The 13,833-nt window shown below is 37.1% G+C and overlaps 1 protein-coding gene across 2 annotated transcripts in view; it reads left to right on the top strand.

The window, feature by feature from the left end:
- The window catches only part of ZFAT (zinc finger and AT-hook domain containing), a 125,066-nt gene that overhangs the window by 89,969 nt on the left and 21,264 nt on the right, over nt 1–13,833 (top strand). For both annotated transcript variants that reach the window (XM_064706718.1, XM_064706717.1), the window contains 5 exons: nt 863–950; nt 4,761–4,910; nt 6,760–6,933; nt 10,054–10,142; nt 12,762–12,900. In XM_064706718.1, the coding sequence (XP_064562788.1) occupies nt 863–950; nt 4,761–4,910; nt 6,760–6,933; nt 10,054–10,142; nt 12,762–12,900 (640 nt within the window). The remainder of the gene's footprint in view (nt 1–862; nt 951–4,760; nt 4,911–6,759; nt 6,934–10,053; nt 10,143–12,761; nt 12,901–13,833) is intronic.

Genomic DNA, 13,833 nt, shown 5'->3' with positions numbered 1-13,833 from the left:
CAGTGCAGAGGTGACTATGACCCACTCATTGGATTGAGCATCCAGTGCCAGCAGGTACTTCTGGAAGGATCAATCTCTCCAACTTATATTGTGACTGTCAAGGTTTAAATTAAAGTGTAATGGAGAAAATTCTATATTTTTAGAAGTTAGATGCATTTGTAAAAACAGGAAAATTGCAATTAGACTAAAATTACATATAAAAACAGATGACATCAAAACTCTCCAGTTGAACTTGACTGATAGTGTTAAATCTGTTATAACATCAGAGACACTGAGAAAATCCGCAGTAGTCTTTAAATCAAAATAATAGAATACGACTTTATTGGTAATACATAAAATGCTGAATATTTATAAAGTAGTTAAAAATGTAGACACTGAATAAGTAATGGCATCTGTCATTGTTAACTCTGCTACTCAATTTCAGGCAATTTTATAAATCCACAGTGTGGTGGTTGTCTTCAGAAGGGTAAGATCTGATCCTGGTATAAGAAGGGTGGACTTGTGAAAAAAAAGAAGAAAAACCCCTAAATATTACTGCTTACATCAAATACATTTTCTTCTGTTATGTGACTTGATCTTTCAACTCCTGATTTTCTACAGAGTCAGTCAGAAGATAATGCTTGCATTTATTGTGCATATTCTCATCTGCTGTAACTTGGAGCCCAGTATTCATGAGGATTAATGATGTGCTTAGAGTCTTTTAATATTTCTCCTTCACTTATTTCACTATAAATACATTCATTTTTTCCTTAAAAACCGAACCTTGAATTATAACTTTGTTGAGAACCATGTATTACTGAATAATGACTATAGTGATTATACCAGTAGACTGAAAATGCAATCTCTTTCTTTCTCACTTAAGGATAAAAAGAGTTATTCCTGTCCTGTGTGTGAGAAGACATTTTCTGAAGATCGACTTATAAAATCTCACATCAAGACAAATCACCCTGGTAAGAAAAAGAAATCAAGGGAGATTTCTCAGTCTATTGCAATAAATGCATAAGGGTTTAGAATGAGCAGTGTAATGTGATTATATTTCTAAGAAGGAGAAGAGTCTATTTCTAATTCAACTAGTTTAGAGTAAGAATTGTGTTGGTTTTGCAGATGTTAGAATTTAGAGTGAAAAGTGTTCCTGTTTGAGTGTGTTGTGGAATATGTCAGGTAATTGTGCTGAGAAATCTGTCTTCATCTGGCAAAGGGTGAATTCAAATTAAGCACTGGAAAGTTTGGGATCAGGCACATAGACATCCTGCAGCAGCCCAGGAGATGTGAAATTCCCACTGGCCCTACATGAACTGACAGGAATGTGTTCAGGGCTCATGAGTTGTCTGTAGGTGCCTGATGGGAATGCCGAGCTGGCCCTGTGCATGCCCAGGTCCTGGGGCTGGGCTGGAGCCCCAGGGCCAGCTGGGGTCTGCAGCAGGGCTCCTGCTAGAACCAGCTGGGATCTGGTGTGGCCAGTAGGAATGGAGCTGGCAAGTTCCATTACTGGAATCAGTAATGGGTCTGGATCCAGCAAACTGCCCCAAACTCTGTTTACACCTTGCATTCTGGTGCCCTGATTTATCAGTGCAAGTACAAGATAACATGAATGTGGTGAGTCAATGTGCTGTGCCTGAGTAAATAATTCTTTCCCAGATCTTGGGAATTTGATGCCAAAATGCTGGAGTGGGGACTGATTTAAACTCACTGATGTGAACTCAGCAATCACACTGGTGTGTCCCTAATTTCCTGCTTCTCAGGATCTATGTTATGTTGGATAGAAAGTCCTGCTGCTACTGCAGAGGAGGGAGAGGTGACACTTTCTTTAATTCATAAGGGCTCCTTATCACCTGACATAATTGGATACAAAGAAGGAAAACACTGGTCATGCTCAGACTGAATCTAAGGGGAAAAAAAACAACTAAAGGGATGTAACTTTCCTTGTCTTTCTTGTCAGATGTACAGCATAATAGGTAAAGCAGTAGTTTATCTTCCTACTGCCACTAGATAGTGCTAGACCCGTGTTTTAAACAATTTCCTTCACTTTAATTTGCTCCTTAACTCCCACTTCAGCTCTTTAGTTACTAAACCTCTTTATTTGCAGAGCACTTGTCGTACGTCAGAGGACATGTCTAATGCAGGAAATTGAGATGAGAAAAGGCTTCTGAACTATACTGTAGTCAGGAGGTATAACTCCAGTAAGCATAGAAATTGAATCTCAAGAACTGGGCCTTTAAAGCCTTTGTGCTGCCTCAGGCAGGGAGCATAGGAGATATTCCTGAATAGCAGGATCTGAGAACTGGCAGGACAATGATGTTCTGTGCCCTTACATGTGGTCATTAGCCTGTTCTTGTCCACTGACTGCTGAATGATCACTGTGTGCTGTGTCTGAGGTCCAGAAATACCAGTTAACTCTGGAGCCCTGAAGTACTAAACTTGTGGATTTATAAATACTCCTGAACAATTCATTTGGTATCTGAATCTCTCTAAAAAAAGTATAATGCAATTTTATTTTTTTAATTCAAGTGGGTCTTTTAAACTCTTACAATAGAAGTAAGGTTCAGAAAGAAAATCTGCACTATGATTTTGTGTTTTCATTTTTCATTCTTGTATCATGGGGGAATAGAGCTTAAAGGCAGAATAGCAGATTTATTAGATGTATCTCTGGCACTAAAGAAATACTACATCTAAGATATGCCTATGCAACAGTTATGCAACAAGCCTGTTTTAATATACGGAGGAGAATTAATGCACAAATATTTTTTATTTCTGTGAATTTTCTCCTTGTAATCAGGAAGAAATCCTTCATTTGTACAACACACTTAATTACAAGCCATATAAATGTGAGGGGTCTGATGGTATAAGCTTTTAAATACTGCAGTGGCATGAATGCAGTTGTTTTCAAAAACATAAATTAAAATTAATGAAGATCAAAGGAAAGATGAGTACTGTTTAAGATGTATTGAATTTTAAAGTGACATATCAAAAATTAATTTAAACTGAAGTACTTTCATATTTATCATTAAAATATTCTAGAACTCCCCCTCTTCTTCCTTTCTTGGTATCATTCTGCATGCCCTGTTCCCTTGTCTCTTCGGTCTCATCAAGTAGAAAGTATGAAATCAAAAAGTAGTCTTTCCTATTCTGTATTTGCAGAGGAGTTGAATTTTGGTCCCATGAAGGCAGTGAGACAAAAATCTCCGTAGACTTTGGCAGAGCAGTATTTCAAACCAAAGGGATAAGAGAGCTTGGCTTTATTGCTCAATGATTTTTGTACTCAGCAGTGAAGAAAGAGTCTTGGGTTCTGGTCCCAGTTCTCAGAATTATCTACCTTTCATCCACTGTCTGATTTAATATATTTCTTAATAGTTCTGAGGCATGAGAGGCATCAGCTTCCATAGCTCCCCACTGAGCAGACATCCTAGCCTGCAGTCATGAGTGAAGGATCTAAGCCATGAAAGGCAGAATGAGGGTTCACACTTATGGCTGTATTTTTCTTTTTTTTTTTTTTTTGGTACCTTAGAACTTATCTCTGCTCAGTTCATGAGCTTTTATAGTTACCTTTTGAGGTTATTTTCCCTGCGCATATGAGTTCAGGCAGGATTTTTGTGATTCCATTCTGGGACCGATCATCAGGAGACAAGGTGATTTTTGGTAAAAATTGAAGTTTAGACAGGAACTTTCAAGTTTATAACATTTGGGGCATAATATGTCACCAGCTTTCATGTCTTAAGGTTTAGATTTCATGAGTGTTGTACTTTCATTAAGTCAAGAGATAGCATTTCATTCATCTGACGTGCATTGAGCAATTTGATTTATTTTTAAAAGCATCTGGCAATCTTTTCATTATGTGTCTGGGCCACTTTAATTTAAACTTCATTATTTTGAACTTTTTCACTGTGACAACCAAAACATTATCTCATATGAAGGAAATACACAGAACTGAGTGTGTCTAGCTTGAATAAAAAAAGACCAGGAGAGGAATCTTAATTGCTGTCTTCAGCAATCTAATTAAAAAGAAGACAGAGGGAGATTTTTCTTGGAGCTGTACAGTGAAGGGATGTCAGTTGAAACAAGAAGATTTTGACTAGAACTAGCAAAACAGTTTTGACTGTAAAGATGGTTAAAGACTGCAGTGGGCCAAGAGAGGCTGTAGAATCTGCATCCTTGGATATGTTCAGGACAGGACTGGATATGACCCCAGGCAACTGGATGTAACTTTGAAAATGGAACTGTGAAGTTGGCTCTGCTTGGAGTAGGTGACCTTAGAAGTCCCTTCCAGTCACATTTATTCCATGAGCCTGGTTTTCCCTTTAAAGTGCCTGATTATCAGAGTTCTGACCATTGTAGCTGTGGCTGAAGTGAACTGTCTTCAGATCCTTGACATCTGGAAATCTGAGGTGAAATCGTGAATAAAGTTTTTGAAAATATTGAAGAAAAAATTGCCAATTTAGCTTATGGGGAAGGGTCACAGTGATAAAATGATCTTTTGTGCCAGTGGCCCAACCAAGCTTTTTTATATTTAAAATATTTATTTTTTTTTAAACAGGCAGCAGTGAGGACAGTGAGTTCACAGATCAGGAAAGGACAGAGCATCCTAGAAGGCCTGAAGGAAAAAAAGGTCCTTGTGCTCTTTGCTCAAGTCAGTTTTGAGTGGCAGTAGGGGAAATACAACTTTTAAAAGTTGGACCGAATCAGGATCTAGCTCTTCAGTATTACTTACAAAATAAATTGCCTCAAGTCTTTCTGGTTCTTACTACATTTTGCATTTCTCTCAGAGGTTTCAATGACTACTATTTCTGAGATTCTTGGCAGAAGAGTTCAGCTGAAAGGACTCATTGGAAAACGAGCTGTGAAATGTCCCCACTGTGATTTTTATTTTATGAAGAATGGATCAGACCTTCAACGTCATATTTGGGCTCATGAAGGTAAAACTCTGCTTTTAAGCTTTTGGGCATATAATGAGTCTCATGTTCCACTGAAGCTTTGCTGACATAAAAAAAAAAATAGATTCAAGTTTATTTCTATACTTGAATGCAAAACTTTAAGCTACATTGAAGGTTAATTAATTAGTTAAATGGATTCTGGATCACACACAGAATTTCACACTCAGAATATTAACAGACAGTTTAAATGTTTTATAAAAATTACTAAAATTCTAATGCAATTTTTTCCAGAACACATTCATAAACATCTATAAAGAATTCTCTGTGAGTAAGGAGAAGTGAATTAAATACATGCTCAGTATTTTCAAACAAATAATTTTCTGTATCTTCTTATGAGTCTCTGCTGCTCCTTTTACATTTGTCCAAAAATCCTTGGTCTGGAAATCTCTTAGTAAACCAATTGAAATCCAGTTGCTTTGATGTATACATAAAATTCTGTGAATATTTTAATTAAATCCTGCAGAGCATGGCAGCTAGCTGCCATTGACACAGACAGTGATCAAATCCCCTAAGATAATGCTCATCACATTTATGACATTTTTAGGGAGAAATTCCAGTAATAAGGCAACATATGAGTTAAAAATGCCTTGAATTTCAAATCTTTAGACAGTAAAATCTTGTGTCTACTCAGTCTGTGTATTTTTATAAGAGGTTGAAGACAGCTTACACGGTCTTTTGTCCCATTAGTAATCTGTGGAACAGATTGCCTGTGTTTTTAGGTTCTTCAGCCATCCCTCTGCATGAAGGGGATAATGGGATTTGGTGCTCTCAAACTGGTATCTTGTTTCCAAAGTGTTCCCATATAGATAGTTCAGTATGTTTGTTTGAATGCTCTAACTCTGAGCTTTCCCACCTGTGTAACAGAGCAGGGCTCCTCTCCAGTGGCCTTTCCTCCTTTAAGAAGTTTAGGTAAGGCAGAATGTAGGTTAGAGAAATTCCTTGTGTATTCCACAGACAAAGTTCTTTTATTCTGACTGGAACTGGGAACCCATGCCATCAACCTGGCAGAAGGAGGAGGTGAATAGAAATTTCTTCCCAAATCAAAGTGTGCAATCAAGTCTGCTTAAAGCAGACTGTAATTCTTCATGCTTGTAAATCTAATTTTAAGGTCATGAGTATCAATCTAAAATGTGCAGAGCCTCATGAAACTGTTGAACTACTCTGCCAATTCAGATTTATTCAGCTTTTCTTTGAAGGATTTACTTTGTTCTTATAGACCTTCTGTTAGATGACCCACTGGGTATTTCTTTGTATGCTTTGGACAATTTGAGGGAAGAGAAGTTTTAAGTGCTTGTATCTGCCTGAACCATTAGCAAATCTGATACTAATTAACCATAAAACACAGCTTGCACATTTAACTTGTGCTTTCATGTTAACTGCCTAATGAAGCAGTCCTCCTTACAACAGGTTTCCTCACTGTTGGCTGTAGTAAACAGAGAATGGGAGTTACCTGAAGACTTCTGGAGGGAGACATGTACACAAACGTGGCATAAACACAGGCAGCCTGGATTTTACTTCTAAATCGAGAGTGGGCTTAGCAAGGCCCAAATATCAGTATTTTCCTGGCTAAACTCAGTACCTGGCTTCAGTCGAGCAATATTCAATTGTGAAAGAACTCCTCTTTTCTCTTAGCAAGTTAAGTGATGCTGTAATGAGCACAGCATTATTTACACAGAAGCTGTAAATGAAATTTCTTATTTGTAGGCATCCAAATTCTGAAGTGTTTCTCTTTGTCCATGTTGCTCACATGATCTGAAATTTCTTTCAAGCAAATGTCCAGCCTGGAAAGGCACAGCCTGGTTGTTTCAGAGTATATTTATTTCATTTTTAGGTGTAAAACCCTTCAAATGTTCCCTCTGTGAGTACGCCACTCGTAGCAAGAGCAACTTGAAAGCTCACATGAATCGTCACAGCACAGAGAAAACCCATCTTTGTGACATGTGTGGGAAAAAGTTCAAATCAAAAGGCACTTTGAAGAGCCATAAACTTCTTCATACTGCTGATGGTAAGAGCATTAAATCTACTATCTATTTATTAAATCTATTTTAGGACAATAAATATTGGCTGTACCACAGGCCTTATTAACAAATGCTTTTCAGTTGAACACTTCAGTGTGATTTACAGATTTTTTTTATTCCCAGGAGACACCATTTGGGAAATAATTCAAAACTTTGTGAAATTAATTTATGTGAAAGACAGCTGCCTCTGAAATATTAGGTTTCTCTGAAATTCATATTGGCTTTGTATGCCTTCCTTGTTCCAACAGGGAATTGTTTATTTCGATAAAAATTTGAAATTGCCAGTAGTTCTGTCTCTTGCTGTTAAATCTCTCACTGTTTTATTCTATGAGAATATTATTAGGATCCTGGTGTCTAATCAGCCACTGGCATACCTGGGCACTGTCTCACACTCAGCACCTCATTTGCCCTGCAGTTTTATCATTTCTGTGATGATAACTGAAAAAAGCAAGAAGCACATCCAGAAAAGTATCCCATTTTATATCAAAGTTTGGGGCACAACAGTATTTTATTATTCTGTGATTATCATACTGAAGTAAATTATTTAGCAGAATAAGTTGTACAGATCTTCATTATGACTTAGTAGCTTGATTTTTGTTACTCATGCAATTGTGTGAAACCTCATTCCACTTTTTATTGACCATTTAATTTAGATTCTTTTGTTTTTCAAATTACATCTTCAGAGAAAGCACACAATGCTCTGTTACATTTTTAGAATATATTTGAAGTTTCTGTGTCAGAGATATTTTTTAATGCTTATGTCTGTGTGTTCAAGTGGAAGAAACAATCCTTTTTACACCAATATGCTACATCTTACAGGAAGATTATAGTTATTGTTTTATTACCAAAGTTATTGCAGAAATGCTGTGTGTTGGTAAACCACTTGTTATTCAAAAAGTACTTTCCAGTATTTTGAAGTAACTTGATCAGTACCAAGTAGGTCTGGCACATGCATCTAAGCTTCATATGTCAGAATCAAGATTTTACTTATTAAATGCAAACTTCAGCTGATTTCTTCCTAGGAGAAGGAGGCAAGTTGTTGTATTCAGATGAAAAGAAAATTTCAAGAATCGTCCGTCTACAAGAAAAATGAAAAGGTCTCTTTCTATGGCCCTGTAAAAAAAAAAAATCCCCTCATGGGGTTTAATTTCAAAACCTTTCTGTTTTGTTTTCACTATCCAGCACAATCAAATAGGGAAATTCAGCAATGAAAGTTGAATTTGCTTTCACCTGTGTTACTTGGATTTCTTGAACAAATCTATGTGTGTATAAGTCATTAATGCAATTCATCTGAAGCTGCTTTTAAATTCAATGTTGTTAAGAACAGCACTATAGTTGAGCAGGATCTAGCCATGTCTGGATTGGGTTTAAAAGTGTGAAGCTAGCTTTAACCATTCAAATCCATGTGAGGAACTGTGTTCTTTTATAAGTTACTGCTAGGTCAGGCTGTAACCTTGGCTCTAGAGGCATTGTTATTACCAGGAGCCTTCTTTATCTGGCTTCAAACTCATCATCTTCTGGAATAACTCCAGGGACTTCTAGTGGAAAGTGTCCCAGCCCATCACAGGGTGATGGGGGCTGGAACAAGATGACCTTTAAGGTCCCTTCCAACCCAAACCATTCCATGACTCTGTGTTCCTTTTTGTTAAGACTCCATTTTTGACTGGCACAAATAAATCCAAGACTTAGGCTCTTGTGCCTTGCTTTTCACACTTCCAAAACTGTTCCAGGAAATTCCCAGTACCTTTGGAGGGTGAATTTGACCACTGTCTCCAGTGGAAGCAGGATCTCACTGTCTGTGGAGTCTTAAGTAATTTTCCTCACTAAGTCCACCATTTGTCATCAGGAATGTGGTTTGTCAGGGGACATTCAGCATTCTGAGTGACAGTTTCTCTTTGCCCAGTGTCCCTTCCTGTAGTGACAGCACTGTAGAAGTTCTTAGCAGCACACATCTAGGGTTCTTCAGTTATTTCACAAATAAGTGAATTTGAAAGCTGTTTCACTGTTTATGAGTCTTGTCTTCCTGACTTATGAATCCAAGCAATTTTTGTTCAAATATCAGAGCCCTGCAAGGTCAATTTAAGTCATGGAATATAAAGTAGTTTTGTGTCTGATTTATGCTTTTCCAGAAGACAGACTTCTCAAGAGTGACATGATAACAAGCAGTTCTGTAGTCCAGGGTCATTACTGCTTGTGGGTAGAAGTAAACCAGAAAGGCTGATTTTCATTATTTTATTTAGATACCAGAAGGTGCTTCTTAGCTGTGTTTTATAGAAACTTTCACACTTGGTATAAAATGCTTTTACCTTTTTCCTCAGCATCTGGAATCTAAGAAACCCCATCACTTTGTGATTATACAGAACATTGTCTATTCTACTTCTCCTTTACCTTTTGATTCTTTTACTTTTGGAATAGTTTTTAACATCCTTTTTCCACATCATTCAAATACAATTTACCAGCTGAGCACATTTAATTCAGGAATGAAGTTCCTTCAGTATTTAATGCACTTTGTAATTTGGCTGCAGGTAGCAGGACTGATAGAATCTTAGAGGCAAAATAAGGAGAAAGAGAGTATGAAACCCAGAGAATAAAAGGAAGGAAATTGTGTTCATTTAAATCATAAGGGAAAAATAGATTAGTGAGAGAGACTGCTTTGAGGGGAAAATGTATCTGAATCATAACAATTCAGTGCTGGAGACAGAAATAACTAAACCCATGTGAACAAGATCAAACGTTGGTGTTTTGAGGGTTTCCAAGTGTGTTTTACAAACAGCAAAGTAGCTGTGCCTACAGTTGTAAATAATGGATTTCCTTCTTCCATTTAGGGTGCACCATAACAATTCTTTTTCTTCTATCCCAAGTGTCTACCCCAGGAGAATCCAGAGCATTTAATGCTTATAATTTAAAGATTCACTCAAGCCTTTTTTCCTCCCTTATTCTGCTCTTAGCTCTATTTAACCAAAATTTTGCAGAGCAAGTGCCAGACTTCTCTTATTGTTCATTGTTCATTCTTGGCATTTGGGAATTTATCTTAATAAGGAAATAAAATCAGTAGTTTTCTGAACTTAAACAGAAAAAAATTATTCCATTTGCTGTTCCCATTGCAGGAAAGCAGTTTAAATGCACAGTTTGTGACTATACAGCTGCCCAGAAACCACAGCTCCTACGTCATATGGAACAACACGTCTCTTTCAAGGTAAGAAGACATATAAATCATGCTTAAAGTGATTAGGAAATACACAGAACTTTAGATAACAGTAATAAAACTGGCACATTTTCTTGTTTGATGACAATTAACAGTATATAAACATTTAATATTTTGGAAATTTTGACCTTGTATTCAGACTTTTTAGATAGGGTTATTTTATTGGGTTATAGGGTTATAGGTGACCAATTTGTAATTAATAGTTTTACTTGACAAAAATATCTCTATGTTGCAATATGAAACAAATTTATTTGGTTTGATTATCAGTCCTTGAGTGAGTGAATCTAATATGTACCTTAAAAAGTCCTGGGGAGGTATGGAAGCAAATCCCCACTATCACTGTTCATTCAAATTTTTCCCAAATTTGCCAGTCTCTTGGACTACAGATGAGTTCATATACTTGAAGAAAATTGAAGAAAATTAATTTTAAAACACTTACCTTAAAACATTTATCTGAAACATGCATTGGGAAGTGTTTTGAAAATTGTTAATGTTTATATTAAGTATTTAGATTAGAGATACAGTTTATTCTAATAACTGGGAGTATGTTTTTATTTCTAAATTTCACATTGGTTCTCAGCATGATAGGTCTTAATGTAATGTATTGTGAAATGTTATATTCAGTAAATAGGAGTTATACTGATTCCTTTTCCAGAAAAAAACAGTATTTTTTATTTAAGAAAATGTTCATTTTAATGTGAGGCTTTATCTTAACAGTGAACATATTTCTTTTTGAAAACATGATACTATTTTCATATGTAACATCTTTCATTATCTAACAGATCATTTTACTTCTATAAAGAGGACACTGCAGGCATTCTTAACAAGTAGCACAAAGCAGCAAGGCAAGCAGTCTTTTCAATGATGACTTAAGTTTTGGAAGACAAAACAAGTCATCTAAAGAGATGATACATTTTGAAAAAAACAATTTTTCTGTCTAAAGTGTGTGGTTTTGCTCCACACTTACATTTTAAAAATATTTATTGTAAATGAGAATACATAATTTCCCTTTTTTGATGGCTAAAGTGATGAATGCACTCACAGTGCAGTTCTTGAAATGCAGCTGATTCTGACCTTGGGATCTGCCTACACATAAGTGTGGAAATTCAGGACATCATCAAGAGAACTGAACACTGGGTTAGATCAATCAGGAGTATTTGTTTAGTGGAGTTCAAAACATGTTTGCCTCCTTCTAGGCCAGTTGTTTTCATGCTTATCAGGCTCAGAGAAATGTCACTACTTATGTGACCTAATGATCCTTTAATCCGTCATATTTCCCAGCTCCATGAATTTGCAATCCTGCTATCCAAGAGCAGGGAACATGCATGACTTGCACAAGGGAGTGCTGCAAGAGCACAGCAGTCTGTCTGCATTTTATTTTCTTTAAAAAATTACAGTTCCAGCAATAGAAAGAGAGTACCCATCTCTGAAATATTGAGTAGCTGAATTTTACAGTACCCTCTGAAGCATAAGGTTAAGGGAGTCTGAACATCACTTTTCTTCCTTATTTTTGCTATTTGGAACCTGAAGGAAGATCATGAGCAATGAGCTTAGGAGAGTGTTCTAATCAATGTACCCTGACTGCAGACATATCCCTGCTTTAAATTCAGCTCCTGGATGAACATTTCTGTACCAACCATTTTCTGCTGAGGAGCTTTAGGTGGGACTGCTGTGCATGAAACATTTTCCATCCTATTTTGAGGTACTTGACTTTTCCCTGAGGACTTCAGCCAACATCTGCATGCTTTTACCAGGACCTAATGCTTGTGTCAAGCTCCCTATGACTGTGACACATCTCAGTCAGGAAGTTATTATCAAAGGTTAACTTTAGGCTCAAATGTTTGTTTTCTTAATTTTTATTTCTTTAGGAATTTGTCTCTCTGTCACTTGAAGAGAGACGTGTTCTTAAAAAATCAATTAATTCAGTTGCCAAAGTCAGCTCACCAAATGGTCAGAGAAATGCAAATGCCAGGGAAAGGTGAAAGAAATGGGGAAAGGAGAGGAGAGGAGAGGAGAGGAGAGGAGAGGAGAGGAGAGGAGAGGAGAGGAGAGGAGAGGAGAGGAGAGAGGGGGAGGAGAGGAGAGGAGAGGAGAGGAGAGGAGAGGAGAGGAGAGGAGAGGAGAGGAGAGGAGAGGAGAGGAGAGGAGAGAGGAGAGGAGAGGAGAGGAGAGGAGAGGAGAGGAAAGGAAAGGAAAGGAAAGGAAAGGAGTTAAATTAGATTGGCTGTACAATCATGTTGTACTTTCAGTTATTTTAGTTGTCTTGCTGCTGTTTTTCAGACCAAAGCTCACAGCAGCTAGGTCATTTCATAGTAGAGAGTCTCCACATGGTCAGACCTGTTAACATCAATTATGAACACATACAATTTACTGAATTACAAAAACTGGATAATATTCTTATGATAGTGAGAGTCTTGCACATAATAAAAAGTACCAAATCTAGGTAATGTTTAGTTACAACTTCTATTTCTTTTGAATTTTCGAGAGTTCCCTTGAAAGATGCCCAAGCCAGAAATGAACATGGTTTCTTGGGATCAAAACATTGCAGCTTAGCCCAGTATCCTGAAGAGGGGAGGAAATACAGTCCAACATTTTCCTTTTTGCCCCCAGCCCTTCCGCTGTGCACACTGCCACTATTCCTGCAACATATCGGGCTCCCTGAAGAGACATTACAACAGGAAGCATCCCAATGAAGAGTATGTCAATGCGGGCTCTGGGGAGCCTGCAGCTGAAACTCTTATCCAGCAAGGTACATCTCCACCAAATAAGATTTGTTGGTTTGGGGTTTTTTTGCTGAAGCAAATTTGCTGTGAAACTAAACTTTTGTGCAGTTTGTGTTCTTCAGTTTATTGGGTGCTATATGTTAAATCATTATTCCTTTTTAGTAATTCTGGGATGGCCACCTTTTACCCTTCATTCAGTGTCCTTTGTTCTTGGTTTTTAAGGGTGTGGGAACCAAAGTTTTGTTTGACCTTGACTGTGCTATTTGTTGTTGCATACATTTATCATTTAAATCTCTTTGTCTCTTTTTGTAAGTCAAGTATCCCTGCTTGTTGAAATGTATCCCTGCATGTTGAAATGAATGATAAATTTCTACCATTCTGCTGATAAATTTCTGTGACAATTCTGCAAGGTTGAACTCAATGTAAGGTTGAACAAACATAAGGAAAGAGACTGAAGAGTAAATGGCAGCAAATTATTCCCCCACTAGAAAAATCTGGGGAGAAAAGAGAGTACAGGTAAAACAGGTTAGGAATTGTTATGCTCACAAGGTGCTTTATGGGCAAAGGAAGCACACCTTGTCTGTGTAAGTAAGCTAAGAATGTATTAGTAGTAAAGCAGAAATCACCACAGTTTAATTTAGGATTAGTCTGACTCCCATAAGTATCTTTGCTGTTACACACTGAGTAGATGAACCAAAGCAAACAACTGATTATACAGTCAGGTACATTTATGGGTGTAAAGCTCCTTCAGTTCTAGTGCCTGGTGTGAGGAACATTAAGCAAGAAGAGGAGAAAGCCAGATTAAGTATTAAATTGCGTGGAAAATATTTCCATTCTTGGTAAAGTTAAGTTTCCTTCTTTGTTACTCATAATTTTAGAAAGTGTTTTCCCTATTTTTTAGCAGAAACTGCCAACAGTTTCATCTTTTGGAATCTTCAGTTTCTAATTTTGTTGAAGGG

The sequence above is a fragment of the Zonotrichia leucophrys genome, chromosome 2 (assembly GCF_028769735.1).
Source record: "Zonotrichia leucophrys gambelii isolate GWCS_2022_RI chromosome 2, RI_Zleu_2.0, whole genome shotgun sequence".
In the NCBI taxonomy this organism is placed as follows: domain Eukaryota; kingdom Metazoa; phylum Chordata; class Aves; order Passeriformes; family Passerellidae; genus Zonotrichia; species Zonotrichia leucophrys.
The sequence above is the reverse complement of the archived record's forward strand: the minus strand, read 5'-3'. Positions and strand labels throughout refer to the sequence as shown.